We start from the raw sequence: 21,360 nt of genomic DNA on the forward strand, positions 1-21,360 counted from the left end.
ATTTTTATAAGTAGCTCTGATATTCTTTGTTACTCTCACTTTCGTTATAGGAACAAAAGTATTTTCACATACACAAAAAAGGAAGCTAAATAAAACATGAGCCATTTGTTCGATCAGAACAACTGTACAATGTAGACATTTCACGTCATCATCAGACCAAACCTTTATCCTTTTGACTGCGTTTTGACTCTGTTTAAGAGCGGAGCATACAGTATATTGTAGCCATGCTGACCAAATGCACCCAAGAGAAGCTTTCTGGACACACTATGGTTCTTTTAATGGTTCCATAACAAAGATCCAGACTTTTATTTCCCCTCGATATGCAAGTGACATATTGCTGGAAACCAATGAGTCTATCTCAAATAATACTACAGAGATTAAAATGTCACATTATAAAATCCTGTACCTTGTGTATGACTCAGTAAATCATGTCAGTAGCTTGTTTTGCAGTGGCTGCATGTACACTGTGTTTTGGTACTCTATTTCCAAATAAAAAATGCTTATGGCAAACAAACATCACAAACAAGGGAGACATTCAGAATCAAACAAATACACAACACCTGCTTGTTGTTCTGATACATGTCCTCCTTTGAATATGGTCTATTTCTATGAATTAGATGTTTGTATACTTTGTGAATGATGTATTAGTGTTTGATATTATGCTAATTATGATTAATTTTGTAATTAGTTAATACTGTTGTTGCCAGGGAATAGAAAATCTGATATATCCTAACTGGTGTGATGAGGTGAAGACATGCAGGTTAATGTGTGCTGAACAAATGTTTATATTGTAATTTGGAGTTAATTAAAATTAACTGATTAATCCGATCAGATGACTGAATTTAAAAGCCTGGGTGGAGGAGGAGGGGTGAATTAATGGAAGAAAAGAAAGAAAGAAAGAAAGAAAGAAAGAAAGAAAGAAAGTCAGTGGTTCAGGTTTCAAATAAATCAGGACCTCTGATTTAAGAAGGGTAAGTGTTGGTGCAGTGCAGCATAACGTTTAATTATTATCAATATAATTTGCAATAGCAGCATTTAATTCTAGGATTAGATGTATGTGTTTATCCTTTATCCAGATAAATAAATAAATAAATAAATAAATAAACAGCTCCGTGGCAGTTGTTATGACACGTTCGATTGGCCTGACGGCACATGTGTGGATGGAAGCTGTCGGGAGGCGGAGTCAAAGCGGTGCATGGGGGAGAATGGCGGCCATTCATTGGTTGCTGTCCTTGGTCCTCAACGGACCACGAGCAGGTGGAGATGAAGCGGCAATCCAGCCGAGGACCCTCCGTTGTCCGTTGTTTACGGCTAAACATGGAATTCGAGAGGACGCCGTGTAGCTCTTAGGATGATCGCCTCTGAGAATATGATTCACAGGCAGGTTTTGTTGTCTCAGGTAGGTCACATTGCGGTTCTAAGTGTTAACGCTTTTCTCCCTGTAGCTACGTGATCAAACAGAGCGAGAGTAAACTGTCACAACACGGATGGATTTAAACGTGAGAAACGCCGTTAGGTTGTCAGCCGTGCTTCATTTATTGACTGACTACGAGTCTGAAAGTTTGTTTTTCTTGATTTGCCGTTATTGATACCGCAGATGATTCCGCTTAAGGGGACTCTACTGACCGCAAACCTACAGCATCTGTGCCTTTGTAATGTCTCCCAGGCAGCAGTCACATGGTAACAGCCTTACTAATCAGTGATTCTTGTATATTGTTCTAAGAAAGTTCGATGCGAGGCATATTACTGCTTTCTTCGATAATGGTAATATATACATTGGACAAAAGAAATATCAGCACAGAAAGAGATGTTGTGTCCTTGTATGCAGTAGGTTCCTTGCGTATCTGGTATGTTTGTTTGTTCTTAGCATTATAAACCATTAGCCAGCAATGAACCATAACCTCTGGATCTGGTCTAGTTTTAATAGTTATTATGCCTAATCTGTCCAGAATTAAGCCTTTATGTGATGCTTTTAGCTAGATAAGCACCTTGCCTTCGCATTGACCTTTACCATAATTAGGCTGGTTGCACTGCACCCACAAATGTTGCAAATAATTATTGTAACCTTCTAGTGCCTAATGCCACTATACCCATGATTTTACTGGTGAAAATATTAATTAAATGTTCACATTTTATATGTGAATATAAATATTTCCCAAATCCACAGTTTACAAAGGCATCAGGTTTAGTGTGCAACTTTACTTGTTTTTCTGCTCTAACACATCTGATTTCACTCAGCTAAGTATCATGAGCTGATGAGGGTGGCAACTGAGTCAGGTGTGTAATGCAGGTTGGTTGAGTGTTCAGTGACTTGTTCCTATACACACTGAAGATCACATTACAAACCAATAAATGTTGGTTAGCTCCAAAAATTAATTATGATTGGAGAAGATGTTTATTGTATGTTTCAGATTATCGATGAAATGGAAAGTCATATATTAATCCCCAACTAGCAGGATAAAGTGGGATGGATGGATGGATGAATGGATTATTCAGGTAATTAGAAAGGACCTAGTGGATCCACCTAGTCAAAGCACAGTGACTCTAGAGGGGTGTCTGGAAACTGGAGTATGTGTATTTATATTGGCATTACACATCACATGGTCATAGTACTCATTTTATAACTGGACAGCTTGTATCAGAGTTTCCAACGGCACTTACTGGGAAGTTAATAGTATGAGTCATTACAAATAATAATAATAAGTTAAACTTATATAGCACCTTTCTAGTACCCAAGGACACTTTACAAAAATCCTATGAAAAAAAAGCACAATATGACTAGGTGGAAGGGAGAAAATACTGAGAGAAAAGTGATTAACAGAATGTGGAAAGAGTATAAAGAATATTTTAGTCATCACCCACTTTCTAAATATTAGTATTTTATATTATTGTTGTTGTTTCTAATAATTATGCAACAATGATAATTTGTGAACATCATAAATTATTATTTGAGATAATTTATAATTATGTGGGAAGTGATGGCATTTTGCATCACTGAAGACATCTTGCTTCAGTGATTGGATATTTTTGTAAGTACAAGAGTAATGGAGTAATTGGTCTTTATATTAAAATACAAGAGTAATTCCATCTCAGTGATGCAGTGACTGTTCTTGGAAGAACTCGGAAGATCAGTTATCTATGTTTCCAATCTTGGGGGCACGCTGGAATCCTGCTGAATCAGGCAAACTGGAGTATGTGTATTTATATTGACATTATGCATCACATGGCCATAGTACTCCTTTAATAACTGGTCAATTTATATCAGAGTTTCCACCGTTTTAAGCAGTCCTGGTGCTGCATAGATCCAATAAAGGGAGATTTGATTTAATTGTGCATTTCTCACGTATGGACTCCTTGAGAAGTATACATCTTGAAATGTTGCAGATTGTGAGAGCAAATGCTATCTGTCTAAAAACTGTTACGTTTGTGCATAAAAATTAGAAATACATTTTGTGTGTCAAGTAATGATGGCTTGCCTTTTTACAAAGCTCCAAACATAATAGGGTGGCTGAGAGATTGCCGGAGGCGCTGCCTGATGACCTCATAAGGACTCCTTACGAGAGGAACTGACCTATATATGCAGCGGTCCTACGCTGCACGAACACTGTCACGCTTCACTACCTACGCCTTCCCTGCAAGCTCCCCAAATGTGTCTGGGTCACATCATTTCACCAAGTGAATACCAAAAACTTAATTTGTTTTCTGGTGATTTTCAAGATTAATGTATTAATGGCCTATTAATTCATTTACACCATAAAATATGGTAGCAAAATATATTTTAATCTACAGTATAATGCAGTATAATTATAGAAACTAAAGATCTCAAAGATTGGTAGTTATTAATGACCACACTAATCACTTGCTAATTTGAGGCACAGAATGAAAATGTGTACAATTTGCATGTCACATTAACGGATTAGTTTAAAAAATGAATCGATTAGTAAAACAGTAAAAATTGCATTTGGTGATCCTTGCTTTATATATCAAATGTTCTTTTATTTGGTGTGTGAATACATAAGAAGGTTCCAGTGCCCCCGAGTCACAATAGCATAGCTGCACAGCCTTTCTATTTCCTGCTAAAAAGCCTTCTGAAAAAATTCATAGAAAAAGTGCCTAACAAAATAGCGCAAGCTTTTAGAGCCGTCAGAAACTGCCAGGACCACTGTATGGCTTCAACTTTCAGCATGGATGGTGTTAGAATGACTTCCAAATCACCCAATGGTAGGAGACTGTTTTATAGAAGTCTGGAGGTGCGACCATAAATGGGAATAAAACCATTTCTGTCATTTTTGATGAATGAGTGAAGCACAAGTGAGGTGTGATTTTTTGACTGAAGAACAAAAAGATCAGTAAACTGATGACAGACTTGTAATAAAAAAACAAGAAAAGGTTAATGGACAAAGACATGTGAGTCTTGGAGGTAAGAAGGCCAACACATCAACTAGAGGCACCTGTGGGCTTAAATACAGAATATAAAACAAGGTGCAGGTGAAAGTAATGATCAGTGAGTGAGTGAATGGGAAGATGGAAATGAATGAGTGTGATCGGTCAATGGGAATTATCTGGAGATTATCTGGAGATTACCAGGTTGGAGGTGTCAAGGGCTGGGTTATGGAGATTGGCCATGTTTTGTTTGGGTGATTGAGTGTGTTTGGCTGGGTGGTGGCCAGAGCTTGACAGTGCCCCAAGTATTTCCAAAGGTCAGGAGCAACCTGGGTAATGAGTGGATGAATGGATGCAGTGAAAAGATGCTACCAGGATCTGGGTGGCTGGCACCCCTCTGCAGGTCTGTACTCCTCCCAGTGCACCAAGTACTGGATCTTTCTCCCTTGTCTTCTGGAGTCCAACAGTGCTGGTTCACCCTGATGCCAGATGGTGGAGGGAGACCAAATCCTGTTTCAGTATTATCCAAGGGACCAGTATTGAAGGACTTTAGTACAGAGACATGAAATACATGGTTGACCTGCAGATTTGGGTTATCTCATGGTTAAATCCAGGAGATTTGGGTCAGCAGTAGGGATGCACCGAAAATTCGGCCACCGAAAATTTTCGGCCGAAATGGCTTAAATTTGCATTTTCGGTTTTCGGCCGAAATACTTTCATCACCGAAACAACACGGCCGAAACAATGTGCTGTGATGACGCAAGCAAAAGTCGCCACCTGCACGTGTTTATTTGGATAAAGCTAGCAAAAAAGTTTTCCAGTGATGGCGCCGAGGCAAAAGACATTACACCAAAAATTATGGAACTCGTTGCCTTAGACGATCAGCCGTTCTCTGTCGTAGGGATTTCGTAGGCTAATAGAGCACATTGAGCCCCGTTATGTTTTGCCGAGCAGACGACATTTCTCAGAAGCGTGTTTACCTGAGCTGTTTAATGTTGTTGCAACTCACGTCACGTTTTTATGAGAGAATTTATATTTATCTTTCAGGCCAGTCAGTTATAATTAAATTTAACTCGTATAAAATACATATATTTATCCTCTCAGATAAAAACGGTCTGCAAGCGAGTTAAATTTAATTAGTGGTCGGCCGTTGTCAGCGTTATCGTCGTTATCGGCCCACCACTAATTTTATTTTATAATATGCATTACTGTAATGTCAGTGCTAAATAAATATAAAGAATTTGATTTATTCTTTGAATAGCAATGCCTTGATTTTAGTGAGGTTAGCCATAAATCCAATGTTACTAATAATTGGCATAATGTAGGCTATTTCGGTGTTTCGGTTTTCGGCTTTCGGCCTTGGTTTCCTAATTTTCGGTTTTCGGTTTCGGCTAAGAATTTTCATTTCGGTGCATCCCTAGTCAGCAGGTTACATTGGGGACTAGTATCCCAGGAGGCACTTGAATGTCATGTCAAGTCGAGAGACTTCTGGGCATACTCAGTCTACAACAGGTAGATGCTCCAACTTTTAGGATACTGCTGATAGTTTTACTTCAGGAATTTGCCCGGCTCCTGGTTTACTCATTCTACTTGGCTATTCCACTTATTCCAGTGGGTGAAGCCCTGACATCATGTTCACTGTAATGTTCAACTTCTCCATGGATTCCCACCTTACTCAACATGAATTGATACCTAACACAATGTCTTCAAGCAGCCCAAACTGACAGAAGATATGTTGGAGGAGCATGGTGGCTTCCCAGATTGTAGGGAGAGCTGGAAGGGGGATGAATCATCTTGTGAAAACCAACTGATATAATGGTGGTACTACCCAAGATATTCAATAGTGATGTGTCCCTAGGGTCTCTTGGGTGTCAGAGGCAGCAGCCTTCCCTGCTGGTGGAGTACATGGCGCTTTGTTCCCGACAACGATAAAACACAACATTCTTCACTACATCTTGCTGCATGGATGGCCCCCAGTAGTATGCCACTAGCATGTGCAATATGTGGCTAGAGCCTCTGTCTTGATGTTCATGGACCAGGGTCAGTAGTTGGTGGTGAAAACGAACCTGGAGAAGAACACCGGCCAGAGGGCACACCTGGAGTTGAGCTTATTGACAGTCCAGAGGTAGTGGAAGCTTCACAAACAGGTGCTGGGCTCTCTCCAGCCATTGTTACCACTCCTCAAATGCCAGCTTGATCACCCAGTAGTTTATCTCTGTTACGGACGTTGTTTTGGAAAGGCTTTAGCCTGAGGTCAGTTCTAGAGTGCTGGAAAAGTACTGCTCCTATTCCCACAAGGTATACAAATATATGGCAAAAGGCTGGGTGGGCTCAGGATGCTGCAGGACAGGAGCATTGGTAAATGCCTTTTTCAACACAGTTAAAGCCTTTTCTGCTGCCACTATGCACATAAGCCAACTCTGCTTTAGGAGGTCAATGGTGGGTTGTTCTTTGAAAATAAAGGACCTTATGAAGCACCTGTAGAAATTTGAAAACCCCAAGAAGCCCTGGAAGTTATGCCACACAGTCTGGGCCACTGGGTGATGGTCTAACCTGGTCAATTAGTAAGCACCTCGGAGCTGGGGACAGACCTGTAGTCTATGCAAGGCCTTAGCCCTCTGAGTTTTTTTTCTTCAAAAACAAAAAGACAAAAAAAGGTGAAAACCTTGGACAGGTCCTTTTTAAGGTGGTATTGGGAAACTTGTTGGTGGACCAGAGGGGCAAGATTGTGTAAAATATGGGAGTACCATTGGATGATATGCTCCTTAGCCCATGAAATGACTTGCTGCATCTATATTAGTTTTGGGTTGTAAATGCATAACCATGGGAGACATAATGTGATGCATGGGGCATCAAAAATAAAGTTGCTCATGGTGGGTGGTGCTAATTTGGAAGTGTATTATGGGTTTAATATAACCTGTCCCCAGAGAACCTCCATCTACTATCCATACTGCCAAGCAGCAGCATCTCTATCTTCTCTGCCAGGCCTCAGTCCATTACAACTCTAGGGAGTTTTTCCTTGCCACTGTCGCCTTTGGCTTGCTCACTGGGGGCTAGGACTCGGCACTTGTAAAGCTGCTTTGTGACAACAACTGTTGTAAAAAGCGCTATATAAATAAAATTTGATTGATTGATTGATTCTCCCACTGCTCCTAAATCAGTGATAGTTGAGATAGACAGACAGTGATCCTGGCACATGAAAAGACAGCAGTGAAAAAGAAAAAAGAGAGGTAGGTATGCTGCTCACCTTAGCCCCAACTTGAGCTTGTTTCACTGAAGAGGGACAACAAGGATAGACAGAGAGATGAAGCTTCACCTGTTCTTGTCCACAGACTGGTTGGTTACCCCAGTTGCATGGACTTTCCTTGGGGTAGCTTGTTGCACCATATTTGGAGGTGAATGTCAACCGAGAGGGACATTTCCCTTTCCGGACATGTTCCACAGAGATGGTTTGTTCAACTCCATGAGTCCAAGTCCAGGCCTCCTCTCTGGAGGTGAACTCTGCTTGGATGTTGCCTCAAACCCCTATACAAAAACTTCCATCTTGCTGTAGATACAGCAGGGCTCTACTGGACACTCCACCCCACTTAGGGTGATGAAACACTAATTGCTGGTGACCAGTATGGTACAGATTACATACAATGCAGTATTAGTGCATTCCACTATCATGAGAGGAGACAGCAGTACCAGATGTACTAGCTGGGCTCATGGAGAGCCTCCACACAGCTGATCAACTTGTTAGTGCTGGTATGAAGCTGCCCAAGCAATTATCCCTTGTCAAAGAGCATTTGCTGTTGCCACCAATTGCACCCCCTAGAGGCTTCAATGCAGGATGATCTCACTTGCTTCAAGAGTCCAGCTTTGTATAATGTGACATTTTGATGACAGAGTGAGGTTCAAATGAGACATGATAAAATTGATTTTAAATAAGAACATAGGAAAGCAAAAGATGAGTGAACTGAGGGCAAAATGTAAAGAAGCAAACAGGAAAATTGAATTGACAATAAAGAAGTTACAGGGTCCTTTAGAGGACATAGAAGACAAATAAAAAAGCATTTACTGGAAGCACTTATGGGCTTAAATTGGAAAAGTAAAGTAAGTTGCAGGTGAATGTTAAGATCATTATGTGAGGGATTGGGAGCATGGAAATTAATGAGTAATATGATTGTTAGATGGGCTGCTGAGTAACTGGTTGGAGGTGTCTGATTGTCTGGGTGATGGAGACTGGCTGGCTGTGTGTGCGTGCGTGTGTGTGTCTGACTGGGTGTGGCCTGGAGCATGACATGACCCTTGTGAGAAAGTAGCTTTAAGAATCTAATCCATGAGAGTGAATGTAATTATCCATCTTCAGCGTCATGAGTGGAGCACCTAAAGTGTACTAAATTAAAACCTTGCTCTTAAATGTGATTATGTGGCTTAATTAAGGAATAGCAGATGCAGCAAAATGCTCACTATGGCTTTTCATCCCCCTGGTGGTTGTTTGCCGTGAAAACTCTAAATCCACAGTGAACAATGATGTTGATGATGCTAATGAGGTCCACTGAGCTCTAACCTGACTGGTAAGAGTAGCATGAGGATCTCCACTGGGAATGCTGAAAGAGGCTGGAACCTTGTTGTGAATGCTGTGTGTGTGTGTGTGTGTGAGAGAGAGAGAGATCATGTGTGCATGTTTTCAGCAATATTTGCATGAGCACAAACATTTCTATGTGTGCGTATGTTTGTGAAGTCACAGTGTGTATTGTTTGCCTTCAGCGTTCAGTATCAGCTGAACAGGCAGGACATCCATGCAAACGCTGCTTTTCTCTGCTGAGGGAGACTGAGTGCGCCGCTATAGCAGCTCAACTATCCTACAAATCAACTGTATTGCACTTTACTGAGAATCAGTGTTACTCACTGTACAATATAACAATGTTTCCTGCAAAAAATTGTGCATTTACACTGTAAGATTTTAAACCCTTATGGCCCATATTTTCAAGTATATTCTCTATGAAACTACATTAGATGAAATTGGACATGATATTCTTTACATGCTTGAAAACCAAAGTTATTTGTATCGACTGCATTATGGTTTGAAATCTTTTGTGTGTTACTTTTGTGAAACGTTTTGTCCTTGTTTTATTTTGTTTTGAGTCCTGTCAGGCTATGTATGATTTTAATGATATGGTGTTGTACTGTGGTGTCCCACAGTAAGAACTATGTTGGCTAGTTAGGCATTTTTAAATTTATGGACAGTCAAGTACTAATAAAGTGGACTGGCAATATGGTTTTCAAATGGCATAAAAAAACAGCATGTTATTTATCTAAATAAATATATTTATTTATTTTTTCATGTTGCATTTTATTCGTTATCTTTAATTTGCAGCAGGGGAAGCAATGAATCAAATAAAAAAATATATAAAAACTCTTTAAAGTCACACGCTGATTCACTTCAGTGTCGCTACAGTGTCTACACTCCTCCACTACACAGTCTACAGGAGTTCTTGCCGTGCTCAGGAGCAGCACTGAAAGGCGTGCAGTGATAGCTGGTCTCCTTTTTATTCTTGGCTAGCTCAGTTTGCCTTGTTACAGGAAGTCCAGTGGTGAGAAAAGTGAACTGTCCCAGCATTAGAAAAGAGAAACGCATCCCCTCTTTATCTGAAACCTGATGAGCTACGAATCTCTTGTGCCACTTAACTCACCTAAATAATGTAGAGAGCCACAACTGAGAGTGGGATAATATTCTTGTGGGCTATCGAGGGTTGTAATGTTATCATGGAGCACATTTTCTCTGTCTCAGACATCCTTGAAATCTAATTAGTGTGTCTGTTTCCTTTTGGCTGTGCACCCATCAGCTCTTGCTAAGTCCACAGATAGATTTTCCATCGAGGGTAAAGCTATGCAGGAGACAGAGAGACCAGTTTCAGCGAACTCCTTAACAATAAGGGCACTTTTGCAAGACACATTTTCCACCATTTACAAACAATGCATTAGCCTCATTGTGTCTTTGTCTCTTTCGTTCCATTAATGTTTTATTTATATATATATATATATATATATATATATATATATATATATATATATATATATATATATATATATATATATATATATATAATATATATAGTTTTATAAAAAACTAAAAATAATAATCATTATTTTGTCTTGATTACATGATCGTTTTCTGAATAAATATTAATGAGTGCAGTCAGCTACATATTTATATATGCTATAAATACATATGCTATATATAGATGTGATGTATGTGTATATAGATATTATGATGTAATTATAATTAATGTATGGTCCATTATGACAAACTGATTCTACTAAAACCCATTTGAAACATTTTGATGAACAGAAAACACCTTGGTTTGTTCCACATTTATTTCTCATTTGCACTGATTTGCCATAGTTTAACTCTTGAAGAACTGCTTTCTCTCATTAAAATGTTGCCTAACTTTCTTTTATAGGTGCTGATCTTTTTGCCTTTTCTGTGTCTGTTAATGTCTGAGTTCATGTGTCTGTTGGTTTTTGAATGCATTACACTTGTTAGCAATATAACAGTTTCTATTCTCTATCACACTTGATTCAACTGATTACCTGGTTAAAAGTAATCTAACCCCAGCTTCCTATAAACCACTAAACTTTACAACATTCTGGGAGTCTGGGAAACACTGACTCATGTCCATGTCTTTCTCGTGGTGTGTAAGATCACGGCTGTGTTTGATTCTTTGGAACTTTTAATCATGCACCTATGGATTGAATTGATGTTCAGTATTTCTGCTCAGTTTTACTGTTATTCTGAACAGCCAGACTACAAACAAGCAACCTGTAGTCTAATTCTGTAAATGTGTTGATGATGATTGGTCTCTCAGCTGGGAGTGCTCCAGTTGGAACCTGTGTGTCAATAACTTCTTGACCTCCTCCATAGGATTTGCTGTGCTTTGAGTTAGCGAGTCATTATGCTGCTGCCCCTGTGTAGCGTTAAGGTCAGTGCTTTCCTTCCATTTGCTGAACGCACTCATCATTCTCTTCATCGTCCTCATCCAGCTTTCACCACCCTGCGCGACCATTAGGTTGCAATGCGGTCATCTGGGGATCTGAATGTGTGTAAGTGGGTGTGAGTGTGGGTCCAGGTGTGAGGTGTGTGTGTGTGTGTGTGTGTGTGTGTGTGTGTGTGTGTGTGTGTGTGTGTGTGTGCGCGTGTGTGCGTGCGTGTGTGCATTTGTCCTCTTATTTTACAGAAATTAGAAAGCATGTTTTTTGTGATAGGGTCAAATGATTGCAGCTTTTTGAGTAGAGATTTGTTTGAGATCCAGGAAGCAGGATCAGAATGGCAGTGCAGACTGGACCAGAAGTCACTGTGAGAAGTGTGGCTGCAAGCCCAGATGTAGACAGTGGAAGTGTTCTTTGTGTGAACTCAGGCCCTTAACAAGCACGCTAATATGAGTGTCCTCTGAGAAAGCAGAACAGCAAATGACCAGAAACAGCATCTGAAAATGTGTCTGGCAGTGAAGGAGCTTGTTGGTGTATTATGAAGGCCCTGATCAACTGGAAAGTAGTAGGCTAGGGATGCTGGTCTGGGGAATTCAGCAGGGAATCAATACTGAGTTCTTGGGGCTTCCTTAATAAAATGGCGGTGGATGAAGAGTAGAATTTGGGATCACACGGATGCTAGACTCTATGTAAATCACACCAACCCACACTGCCCATGCACAAGAAGAGATCAGGGCGTGTTGCAGAATTGTCTTGTTCTGCCTGCCACCTGATCCTAAGACTTCGGGCATAAACATGAGGCATGTGTGGAAAGTGTTTGGCAGGAAAGCTTGGTTGATCACACCAGAAGTCAAGTTCTATAAACCACCAAGTGTTTTATAGAATAATCTTGTCCAAGAATGCTCTTAAAGCTGAGGCTCCACCCCCTTCTATGATAATGGGCCTTCCAGTAGGTCATTCAAGTGGAATGAAAAAGGGAGAGGGGGAGGGAGATGGGGGAAAGAGAGAGAGAGAAATGCAATGCACAGTCACTGTCTATGGATGTCATAATTGTGCTGTGTGTATGTATATGTATGTGTACGTACTGTATAAATCTGTTAATTTAGTATCCCTTACCACACCAAAATTACGAAACGTCTTTTTTGTATTAAAAAAATGGGGAAAAAATGTCAAAACACACTATTATAAAAGTACTGTACTCAAAATGACAGTTGTGATTCTACAGTGATGACTCCAATGTAAAAATTATCATATGTCTTAATACTAATTAAGACATATAATCCCCAATGATTTATCTTTTAATGCTGACTGTGTTGGTGTTTCATACATTTCTCCATGTATTAAAGCTATGGTATATAATATATATAAAATGCTATACTTTGACTTTGTTAAACCACAGAGCAGCACACACAGGACAAAAGCAGCGAGGATTATTTACAAAACTAAAACACCATATGATCTTATATAGATGAGCAGAGAAAGTGCAGAATATATAGGGGGAAGAAGTATATGTTCTGGTTATGTGGGCATAAGTGAGGATCCTAACTTTGGAACTTTGGGCACTGTAGTCTGTGTAGTAAGAATGTGTATATTATTGAGAGAGTGCATGTGCGCGTGCGTGTGAATGTATGCAAGAGGAGGGGGAGACAGAGCACATTGTGTTCATTTCATTTTATTCTTTATAAGAGTGCTAATTATCTGCAAGAATACACCCTATGAATAAACTAAATGCAATACTAATCATGCCTAAGTTATTAAAAAATGTAAAATGAGTATTATGTCATAAACATTCTCCCCATATCCAAAATACCCTGCCAAAAGCTGTCATTACAATCCTCATCAATGATGTACCAATTATCGCACCAATGCATCAGTAATGTAATTAATTCAATTTATTTTTTATTCCTATTTAATGGAAAGTATCATGAAATTTTAAGTAATTGTCATTCAAATGGTTGTTACTGGTGTCTATGACTGCATAGATGTGTCTCGTTCCAATGTCGAACACATTCATAGTTTCTAGAAATACTATAATGTGCTACACCCCATGTATCTGTTATCTGGAGCTGTCTTGCTGATATTAACTTTACCCACACAAAGTTCTACATTAGAGCAAAGGGCCTTGACATACTATAGTGATTTGTGTTAAACCTTAGAAGAGGCAGACAATGTCAAAGACCAGAGGCTTCATTGCTTCTGAGTCTGCTTATCCTATTACTGCATCAAGGGAAAAAAAAACATCTCTCTCTAACATCTCACTCAGTACTCATTAAATCAGACAAACTGAACGCCTCATTTACATCAGCGTATATTAACTTTTTCTTAAGAAACTGAAAAATTCTAGTCTTTTAGTTCTGAAACTATTAAAAGGCACTTATATATAAAACGAATTAGCATATAACTAATATTAACTTGCAACACTTTTTATAGGCATTTCTTCCTAACATATACATCATTACTGTTTAAAAAAGCCCTTTCAGATTGCACCTATGATGCTAGCCATTCAGCCCATCACAGGCTGAACCCAAACCCAGACATCTGACTAAGATCATGTCCTTCTGTGTCCCTGGCCTGCAGAACCTGTACCAGAACCGGTTTCTGGGCCTGGCCGCCATGGCATCTCCATCGCGAAGCCCTCAGAACTCTCGGCGCCACTGCAAGGACGGGGTGCGCTATAGTTACGCCGCTGAGCCATACTGCTCCAGCAACGAGTCCAGCCCCGACCCCCTGACCCTGCCTCGCTCCACCAGTGACACAGATCTGGTCTCGCTGCATAGCCGCTCCACCCTCACCATCAGCACCTCCCTTTACTGCATCGGCCAGTCCCAGGATATCCTCATTTGCTGGGACATCAAAGAGGAGGTGGATGCTGGAGACTGGATAGGCATGTACCTAGTTGGTGAGTTATTTTACATTATTTTGTGTAAAGGATGAAAAATGATTGATCAGTTTGTTGATTCTTGGTAAGATTAGAGCATTTTGTGTCTACATGTATCTAATTTTTTTTTTCTAGGTGAGGTTCTTTCAGAGAACTTTCTGGATTACAAGAACCGTGGGGTGAATGGATCCCAGAAAGGGCAGATCATTTGGAAGATCGATGCCAGTTCATACTTTGTAGAACGTAAGGATTCTCCAGTGTCTCTTTCCTTTTCTCTCTCTCCCTTCTTTTCTTTGTCATTCTCTTCATCTCGCAGAATTTAGCAGACACAACTCGTACCTTGCTGTGCTTCAATGCAGAAACGGATTAAATTAACAGTCTATAACTTAGTTATCTGTTAGACACATAGGCACATCCATCCATCTATCCAGGCATCCATCCATCCATGGGAAAGATCCAAAGAATCTGTTACTATGATCAGAACATCTTCAGATGTCAGGTCACCATCATCTATTTACCATGAGATCCTCCCTGTCAGGAAAATGACTTTTCTGTAACTGTTGTTCTTATTATCTTGTCTTTTGCGTTATAGTGCATGTTGTCATTATGTCATTTAGAGTGGCTTGATTATGCAGATGAAGCGGCCTGCAGTGGAATTTGGTCTGTTATTTTGCATACTGATTGTTTTGCATTTTGATGTTTTGTGTTGACTTATCCCTCACTCCTGCTCTAAGTATGCCTTATCCCTAGGTGAAGAACTAGAAAGGCAAAGCGCTTTAGAGACAGCTGCACCAGTGCCTGTAAAATGTGTCTCTGTGCATATGGAATCCCAGCCAGATGTTCTTTTCTTCCAGCAGAACTGTGTCTGCACTGACAGACTGTGGAAGGCAGGTTGTTTCTTTCCTGTTAGAATAATGCTGCTATGTGGCAAAATTAACAAAAAAAATTTAATTGTTCAGTAACTGTAATTCCTAGAGTAACTTAAATGTATCTAACTATTAATGACACATTTTAACACAATGTCAGACAGTCTAAGGGACTAGAAGCCATTAAAAATGTTACAAAAGCACAGACTGCAAAGTGTGTCAGTGCTGTACACAATTTTATCTGGAACTCTTATGCATTGCCATGACTCTCCTAAATGCAAATAGGAGTGGTTAAAAGGGGGATTTGCTGCACAGCGGGCTGACAGTAGGCCAGGTGTGGGCTGCTTGGTGAAGTAGGCTGGGTGCAGTGTGACAGGAACACTTATGGTGCTCTCCCCATTTTTAGAAGGCGTAGTAACCACACTTGAGATGTTTAGCCTGGCTCACCCTTCCACTGTCTCCATCTCCCTTTTGACATATTCATCCCTTCATTCATCCAGTCACCTACCACCCATTCAGTCATTAAAACCCAAACTCATCCAGTCACTTTCCACTCACTCAGTCATTAAAACCCAGATCTCAGTATATTTCTTGCCTGCTGGTCCTCTCTGACCTTCTCTGACCAGTTTCCTCTTTCATCATGCAGCAGAGACCAAGGTGTGTTTCAAGTATTACCATGGAGTGAGTGGAGCACTGAGAGCTACAACACCCTGTGTGACTGTAAGGAGCACTTCTGTTACTGTGAGTGTACACACACACACACACACACACACACACACACACACACACAAATCACCACATGAGTAAGGGGTATGGCTGATTTTATGGCTGATTGATCAGTTTATAATATGACACTTCATCACTTTTTAGCACTCTTATTTAATAAATAGGATCAAATTTGATGTGGCTTTTTTATCTATGTGTTAAAGCTGTGGTATATAAAATGCACAGAGCAGCAAGCACACACAGGACATGAGCAGTGAGGATTATCTACAAAAATAAAACACTATAAACCCGTATGTAGATGAGCAGAGAAAATACAGAATGTAAGAAGTATATGTTCTGGTTATGTGGGCGTAAGTGAGGATCCTAACTTTGGAACTTTGGACACTGTAGCCTACATAGTTAGAATGTGTATATTATTGAGAGAGAGAGAGAGTGTGTATGTGCCTGTGTGTGTGTGTGTGCGTGTGTGTGTGTGAGGTGTGGGTGTCTGCATAAATAGTGTGCAGCTGTATGCAGTGTATTGGTCCTGCAGACACAGAAGATTACAATGAGCAGATGAAGCTCAGTGCATGTGGTTATAACAAGCTGTCACAATGGTGTCACAATATTAGGTATATGGAGTATTACACTGAGATAGGCTTTTAGTGACAGTACTAAGAAAATACTGCTATTAGAAATACTGAAATGTGCCCACAGTGATGGAGACTAAAGACGAGATTGTCTGTGAGTGTCTGTGTGGCCGTCAGTGTTATTGGAAGCTGGAGTGGATGAGTGGGAGGTTGAGTGGTGAGTGGATGACGGATGATTCAGGATGGCCTGCAGGTAGAGGCTGTTCTTCAGACTGCTGCTTCTGGATTGAATGCTGGGATACCGCCCGCCTCCTGACGGCAGGGTTATCAGTCCATGTGCTGGGTGGCTGCAGTCTGTGGTGATTTGTGGTGATTGGAAGGCCCTTCCTTAGACAACATGTGTGGAAGATGTCTCGGAAGCCTGGGTGATTGTTGCCAGCTGTTCTCAAGACTCTTTGAAGGGGCCTTATAGTCACAGACTGAGCAGTTACCCAACCTTGCAAATGCACTACAGAGTGCTTCCTGACCGGGTGCATCAAGCAAGTGATTTGTAGAATTTGGTTAAGATGTTGGCAGGAAGACTAACTTGCGAAGCCTTCGTAGGATGTATAGTCACTTTACAGGAAGTGCAGTCACTAATGAGCAGATTTCGCCTCAGTGTTTGTGTGGAGGGTCCAGGTGAGGGTGATGGGGGGAGGGGCACTCTGAGGAGCTTGAAGCTGCTGACTCTCTCCACGACAGCTCCACTGATGTACCAGGGGGTGTGGCCTTTGTTTTGCTGATGTTAAGACAGAGACGCTGCCTTAGCACCAAACTGCTGGTGCTCTGACATTTCCCTGCCGTCCGTGATGTGGCCCAGAATGGTGGCGTCATGAGCAAATTTGAAAGCGATATTTAAGCAGTTTGTGGTGACGCAGTTGTATGTGTACTGGGAGTACAGAAGGGGGCTGAGAGGGGCTGAGAACACATCCCCAAAGAGTGCCTGGGTTCACAGGCAGTGTGAAGGAGTTTCAATAACCAGCCTTCTCCACCTGGGTTCTGTTTGTCAGGAAGTCCATAATCTAACTGCCTGACTACTATTTACAGATCCAATACATGGATGTGCAATGTTCCAGTTTCCTTACACCACACCTTCTTCACAGAACCTTTACTATAGACCTTTATCTACATGGCAGCTACTGCTTTGGTTGGTATTGGTTCCGTAATTAAATGATTGAGAAGCTAGCTCCCCTGACACCAGACTGAAAGACTGGGTGAGTGTGCAGGATTAAGGGCACAGTGGTGAGATGCTGCCTGACACCTGTCCCTTTACACTGCCAGAAGGGAATTACAGAGGATGAAAGAAGGAATTAGGATGAGTAGTGGCCGGGTAATTAAGGGATGGCATTTACACACCAGCCCGCTCTTAAAAACATGATAACCACTAAATTACCTTTTGGCTTCTGTTCCCCAGTGAAGAGAAAATATCTCTGCCTCCCCTTTACCCTCCAGCGCTTCCCTAGCTTTGCCCCTCCTGACTTTGTCAGGGTAATTTCTTTAATGACCTCACTTACTGAAGGTGGAAAAAATAGAGGGATGGTGATATAAACGAGGTTTAGTGGCTTGTAGCTAGTGAATAAATATTGCAACACACAGTATTTAAAGCAGAAACTGAGAATGTGAGAGCACAAATGTTGAGGTGCTCGATGGCCATTTGATAAAGCCCAGTTGTCCAAGGCTGTTCAGGTAGTTAGTGAGAATATGGACATTATGGCTCTTTGTATTGTCACCTTGCAAAATAACGTTTAATATGACTCACACTACTCATGATATTCACACCACTCAAGCCACTCACTCCTCATGCTACTCAAGCTCACGCTACTCATGCTACTCGTACATAGTACCTACACTACTCATAGTACTCAAACTACTTGTACTACTCATATTGATCATACTGCTCAAACTACCCATACTGCTCATATTATTCATACTAGTCACACAACCCAAAGTACTCACACTTCTCATATTGTTCATACTACTTATATAGGTCATACTACTCACTCTACTCATACTACCCTCTACTGATCCTATGAACCACTGATTAATGTCTCACTTCTTTCTGAATCAGGTTATAGTTTTTGCAATCACAAAATAGCTTTTTGAGGGTACAGAAACATGCCAGTGTATTTGTCTGATCTGGTCTCCGTAATGTCATTTACCGTGCTGACCTCATCCAAACTTTCCCAATTCATCCATGAAACATAATCAAACACTGCCCTTTCAATAGCACTATTCCTGGTTAGCATCCAGCTAAACGACCAGATTGAGTTACTGTGGCCTGCTGCTCTTGTGGGCCCCGGAAATGCTGAGTGCCCCTGAACCTGATCGCTGTACCCGTGCCCTTTCTCTGGGAGCGGGGCTTAAAAATAACTGCTGTCGGAAGGAGGTACAGAAAGGCCAGGGTCAGGTGTGTGGCTGTGAGGGACCACGGCATCTTGTCAGGCAGGCTGATGGATAGTCAAGCTCTCCATCTACGTAGATGGGCTCCACTCGGTCAATCTGTGTTGCGGACTTGAGAGCTGCACGCCGGGGGCTGTGCCGTTCTCGCACGGCCATGTCGCCCCGCTGGACTGACGGCAGGAGGAGGAAGTGGGAGGGCTCCATCACCTGGATGCTTGACTGGGTGAAGGTACAGCCTCTTATTACTGTAAAACTGTTACGAAGCTTACTTCATATGACAGACTAGTAGAGATATGAATGTAGCTGGTCTACAAAGATTAGACGCCGTATCCTTTAATTTACGTTTTGCATGACGGGAGGTTAAAATTTCAATGGGAATTGCAAGGTGTCCGATGGAAATGAAATGTCCAATGGAGTGGAAGTCATTGACATCTGCATGCATTTGCCCTCTTAGGGCTGCCTGTGTCACTGCAACACATTATGTCCAAACTCACTGCTTATTGTTTACAATTGTACATATTACTTTTATTTAGTGCTTTTGAAATAAGATGTCACCACAGTGAAAGGTCTAATTTTACAGTGAAATGTAATTTTGTACATATTGTGAAAATCAAGTTCAACTTCAGTAGAAATTGTTCTACCTAAGGTTTCAATTGTCAGTAGATGTGTTGCCAGGTGCCTTCCAGCAGGCCGGGCTCTCGGCATCACCTGACTCATGCAGAACTGTTCGGCTTGTCCTTTAGCATCAAATGACCCTGGCTCTGATGATGAAATAATAAAGAAATTGTGGCAGGCTGTAGACCATCGTGCTTAGAGCGCCGTCCTAAAGCAGAGTAACATTCTGTCATGTTGTAGGGTCCCCTTTAAAAGATACTTTGTGCTGTATATGAATGTTACTTCCAGGCTGTAATGTCGAATCTGATTACATTATACATTAATATAATAATAAAATACTATGAAAATGCATTATACAAGTAGTATAACTAAGTATGTAGAGATATTAAAAGCTGTATTGATGTTTTCCATCGAAACAGGGCATTTCAGAGGTGCTTTATCAGCTGTGCAAGCAAAGTGCTTCTGAATTTGCAAGAGGGGGAATCAGTTTATATTAGAAACATCTACTTTTCAGGACTTATGTCCAAAACGTCCTGTTTCTCTGGAAACTTTGTGTACTTCATTACATTTTAAATCTGTATTCCCAATCCTGTGCCCTTTAGACTCTCTCTCTCTCTCTCTCTCTCTCATATATATATATATATATATATATATATATATATATATATATATATATATATATATATATATATATATATATATATACATGAGTGTAAAAGCGTATCTGAATATCTGAAGGACATGCCCTCTGTTGTACACACACACACAGCTCCTGCCCCACTCCCAGTCACCTGATTATTAACTACTCACACCTGGGCCTTGTTTGCCTCTTTGTTGTCTCTCTCTATTGAAAAGCCGTCCTCATCCCTGCAGTGGGTGTTAGTGATACACTGTGGTGTCACTGCACCTCCACCTCCACCTCCACCTCCACTGCAGCCGCTACTTAGATTTGTTGTTCTACTGTTGTATTACAATGGAGTATAAAGACACTCCTCCTGCACACACATGATATGAATGCATCTCCCCTTCCTACACACACACACACACACATATACATATATATATAAGTGTATATATTTAGGTAGTGTGTACATCTAGGTAGTGAACAGTACTGTGTGTTTCCACGTGGCTCTGTCTCTGCTGCTGGTCTATGCTGACTCATGGCCACACCACACTCCCTCTTCATGTGATGCCTCCCTCCTCCTCTTACTCTGGTGCCAGTGGCTAGTCCAATGCATACACACACATGCATCTTCAGTGTCCTCCATGGTGATACATCTTTTTAAAACAGTTCCTCACACAGCATCAGCAATGTCAGGCTGCCTGTAAATGATTTGATGACTGTGCTAAAGCACAGCTACTGGAATTAATGAACTCATTTTACACTATCCAGCAGGACAGTGGTGCTCACCTTCTTTTTGCTAATGCTTATATGGCCATTATAAACTCACATAGTGCCAGCATAAGCATTTGTGACATAATGTTTTAGCTTTTTGTTTGTTTGTTTGTGTGTTTTAACACTGATAATGATAATGAGAAATGTGGAGCAGGAAGTTCAGATCCAATTTTTTTTTTCAAATATTGATTTCACTTGGTCATTAAAGTGCTATAAAAGTGATAAGATGAAAAATATCTTCAATATTTCACATGGTCTGCTGGACAACAGTGTTGTGTTTTGTGTGGCTGGCTGAGGTCTCTGCATCTAAACTCTTCCTTCCTGGCACTTTATAGTTTTCTTTCCCCAAAGCCACAAACAGAAAAGCACTAGACTTTATCATTGACACCTTGGCTGGCAGGTCATTCACTTCCTCATCATTGGCACTCTTGTCACCTTATGACTATGATTTAATCTTTGCCAATAAATCAAGAAGAAACACAATTTATACAGTGGCTGAGACTTCAGGCACCC

At 40.8% G+C, this 21,360-nt stretch overlaps 1 protein-coding gene across 4 annotated transcripts in view; it reads left to right on the forward strand.

The window, feature by feature from the left end:
• Positions 1 to 1,199: 1,199 nt before the first annotated feature.
• hecw1a (HECT, C2 and WW domain containing E3 ubiquitin protein ligase 1a) overlaps positions 1,200 to 21,360 on the forward strand; it is a 57,327-nt gene continuing 37,166 nt past the window's right edge. For 2 of the 4 annotated variants that reach the window (XM_076971365.1, XM_076971370.1), the window contains exons 1-5: positions 1,200 to 1,399; positions 11,294 to 11,351; positions 13,936 to 14,257; positions 14,372 to 14,479; positions 15,749 to 15,843. In XM_076971365.1, the coding sequence (XP_076827480.1) occupies positions 11,325 to 11,351; positions 13,936 to 14,257; positions 14,372 to 14,479; positions 15,749 to 15,843 (552 nt within the window). In that variant the 5' untranslated portion in view covers positions 1,200 to 1,399; positions 11,294 to 11,324. The remainder of the gene's footprint in view (positions 1,400 to 11,293; positions 11,352 to 13,935; positions 14,258 to 14,371; positions 14,480 to 15,748; positions 15,844 to 21,360) is intronic. The other 2 variants (XM_076971364.1, XM_076971366.1) reach the window with 1 other exon arrangement.

Source organism: Brachyhypopomus gauderio, chromosome 13 (assembly GCF_052324685.1).
Source record: "Brachyhypopomus gauderio isolate BG-103 chromosome 13, BGAUD_0.2, whole genome shotgun sequence".
Classification (NCBI taxonomy): domain Eukaryota; kingdom Metazoa; phylum Chordata; class Actinopteri; order Gymnotiformes; family Hypopomidae; genus Brachyhypopomus; species Brachyhypopomus gauderio.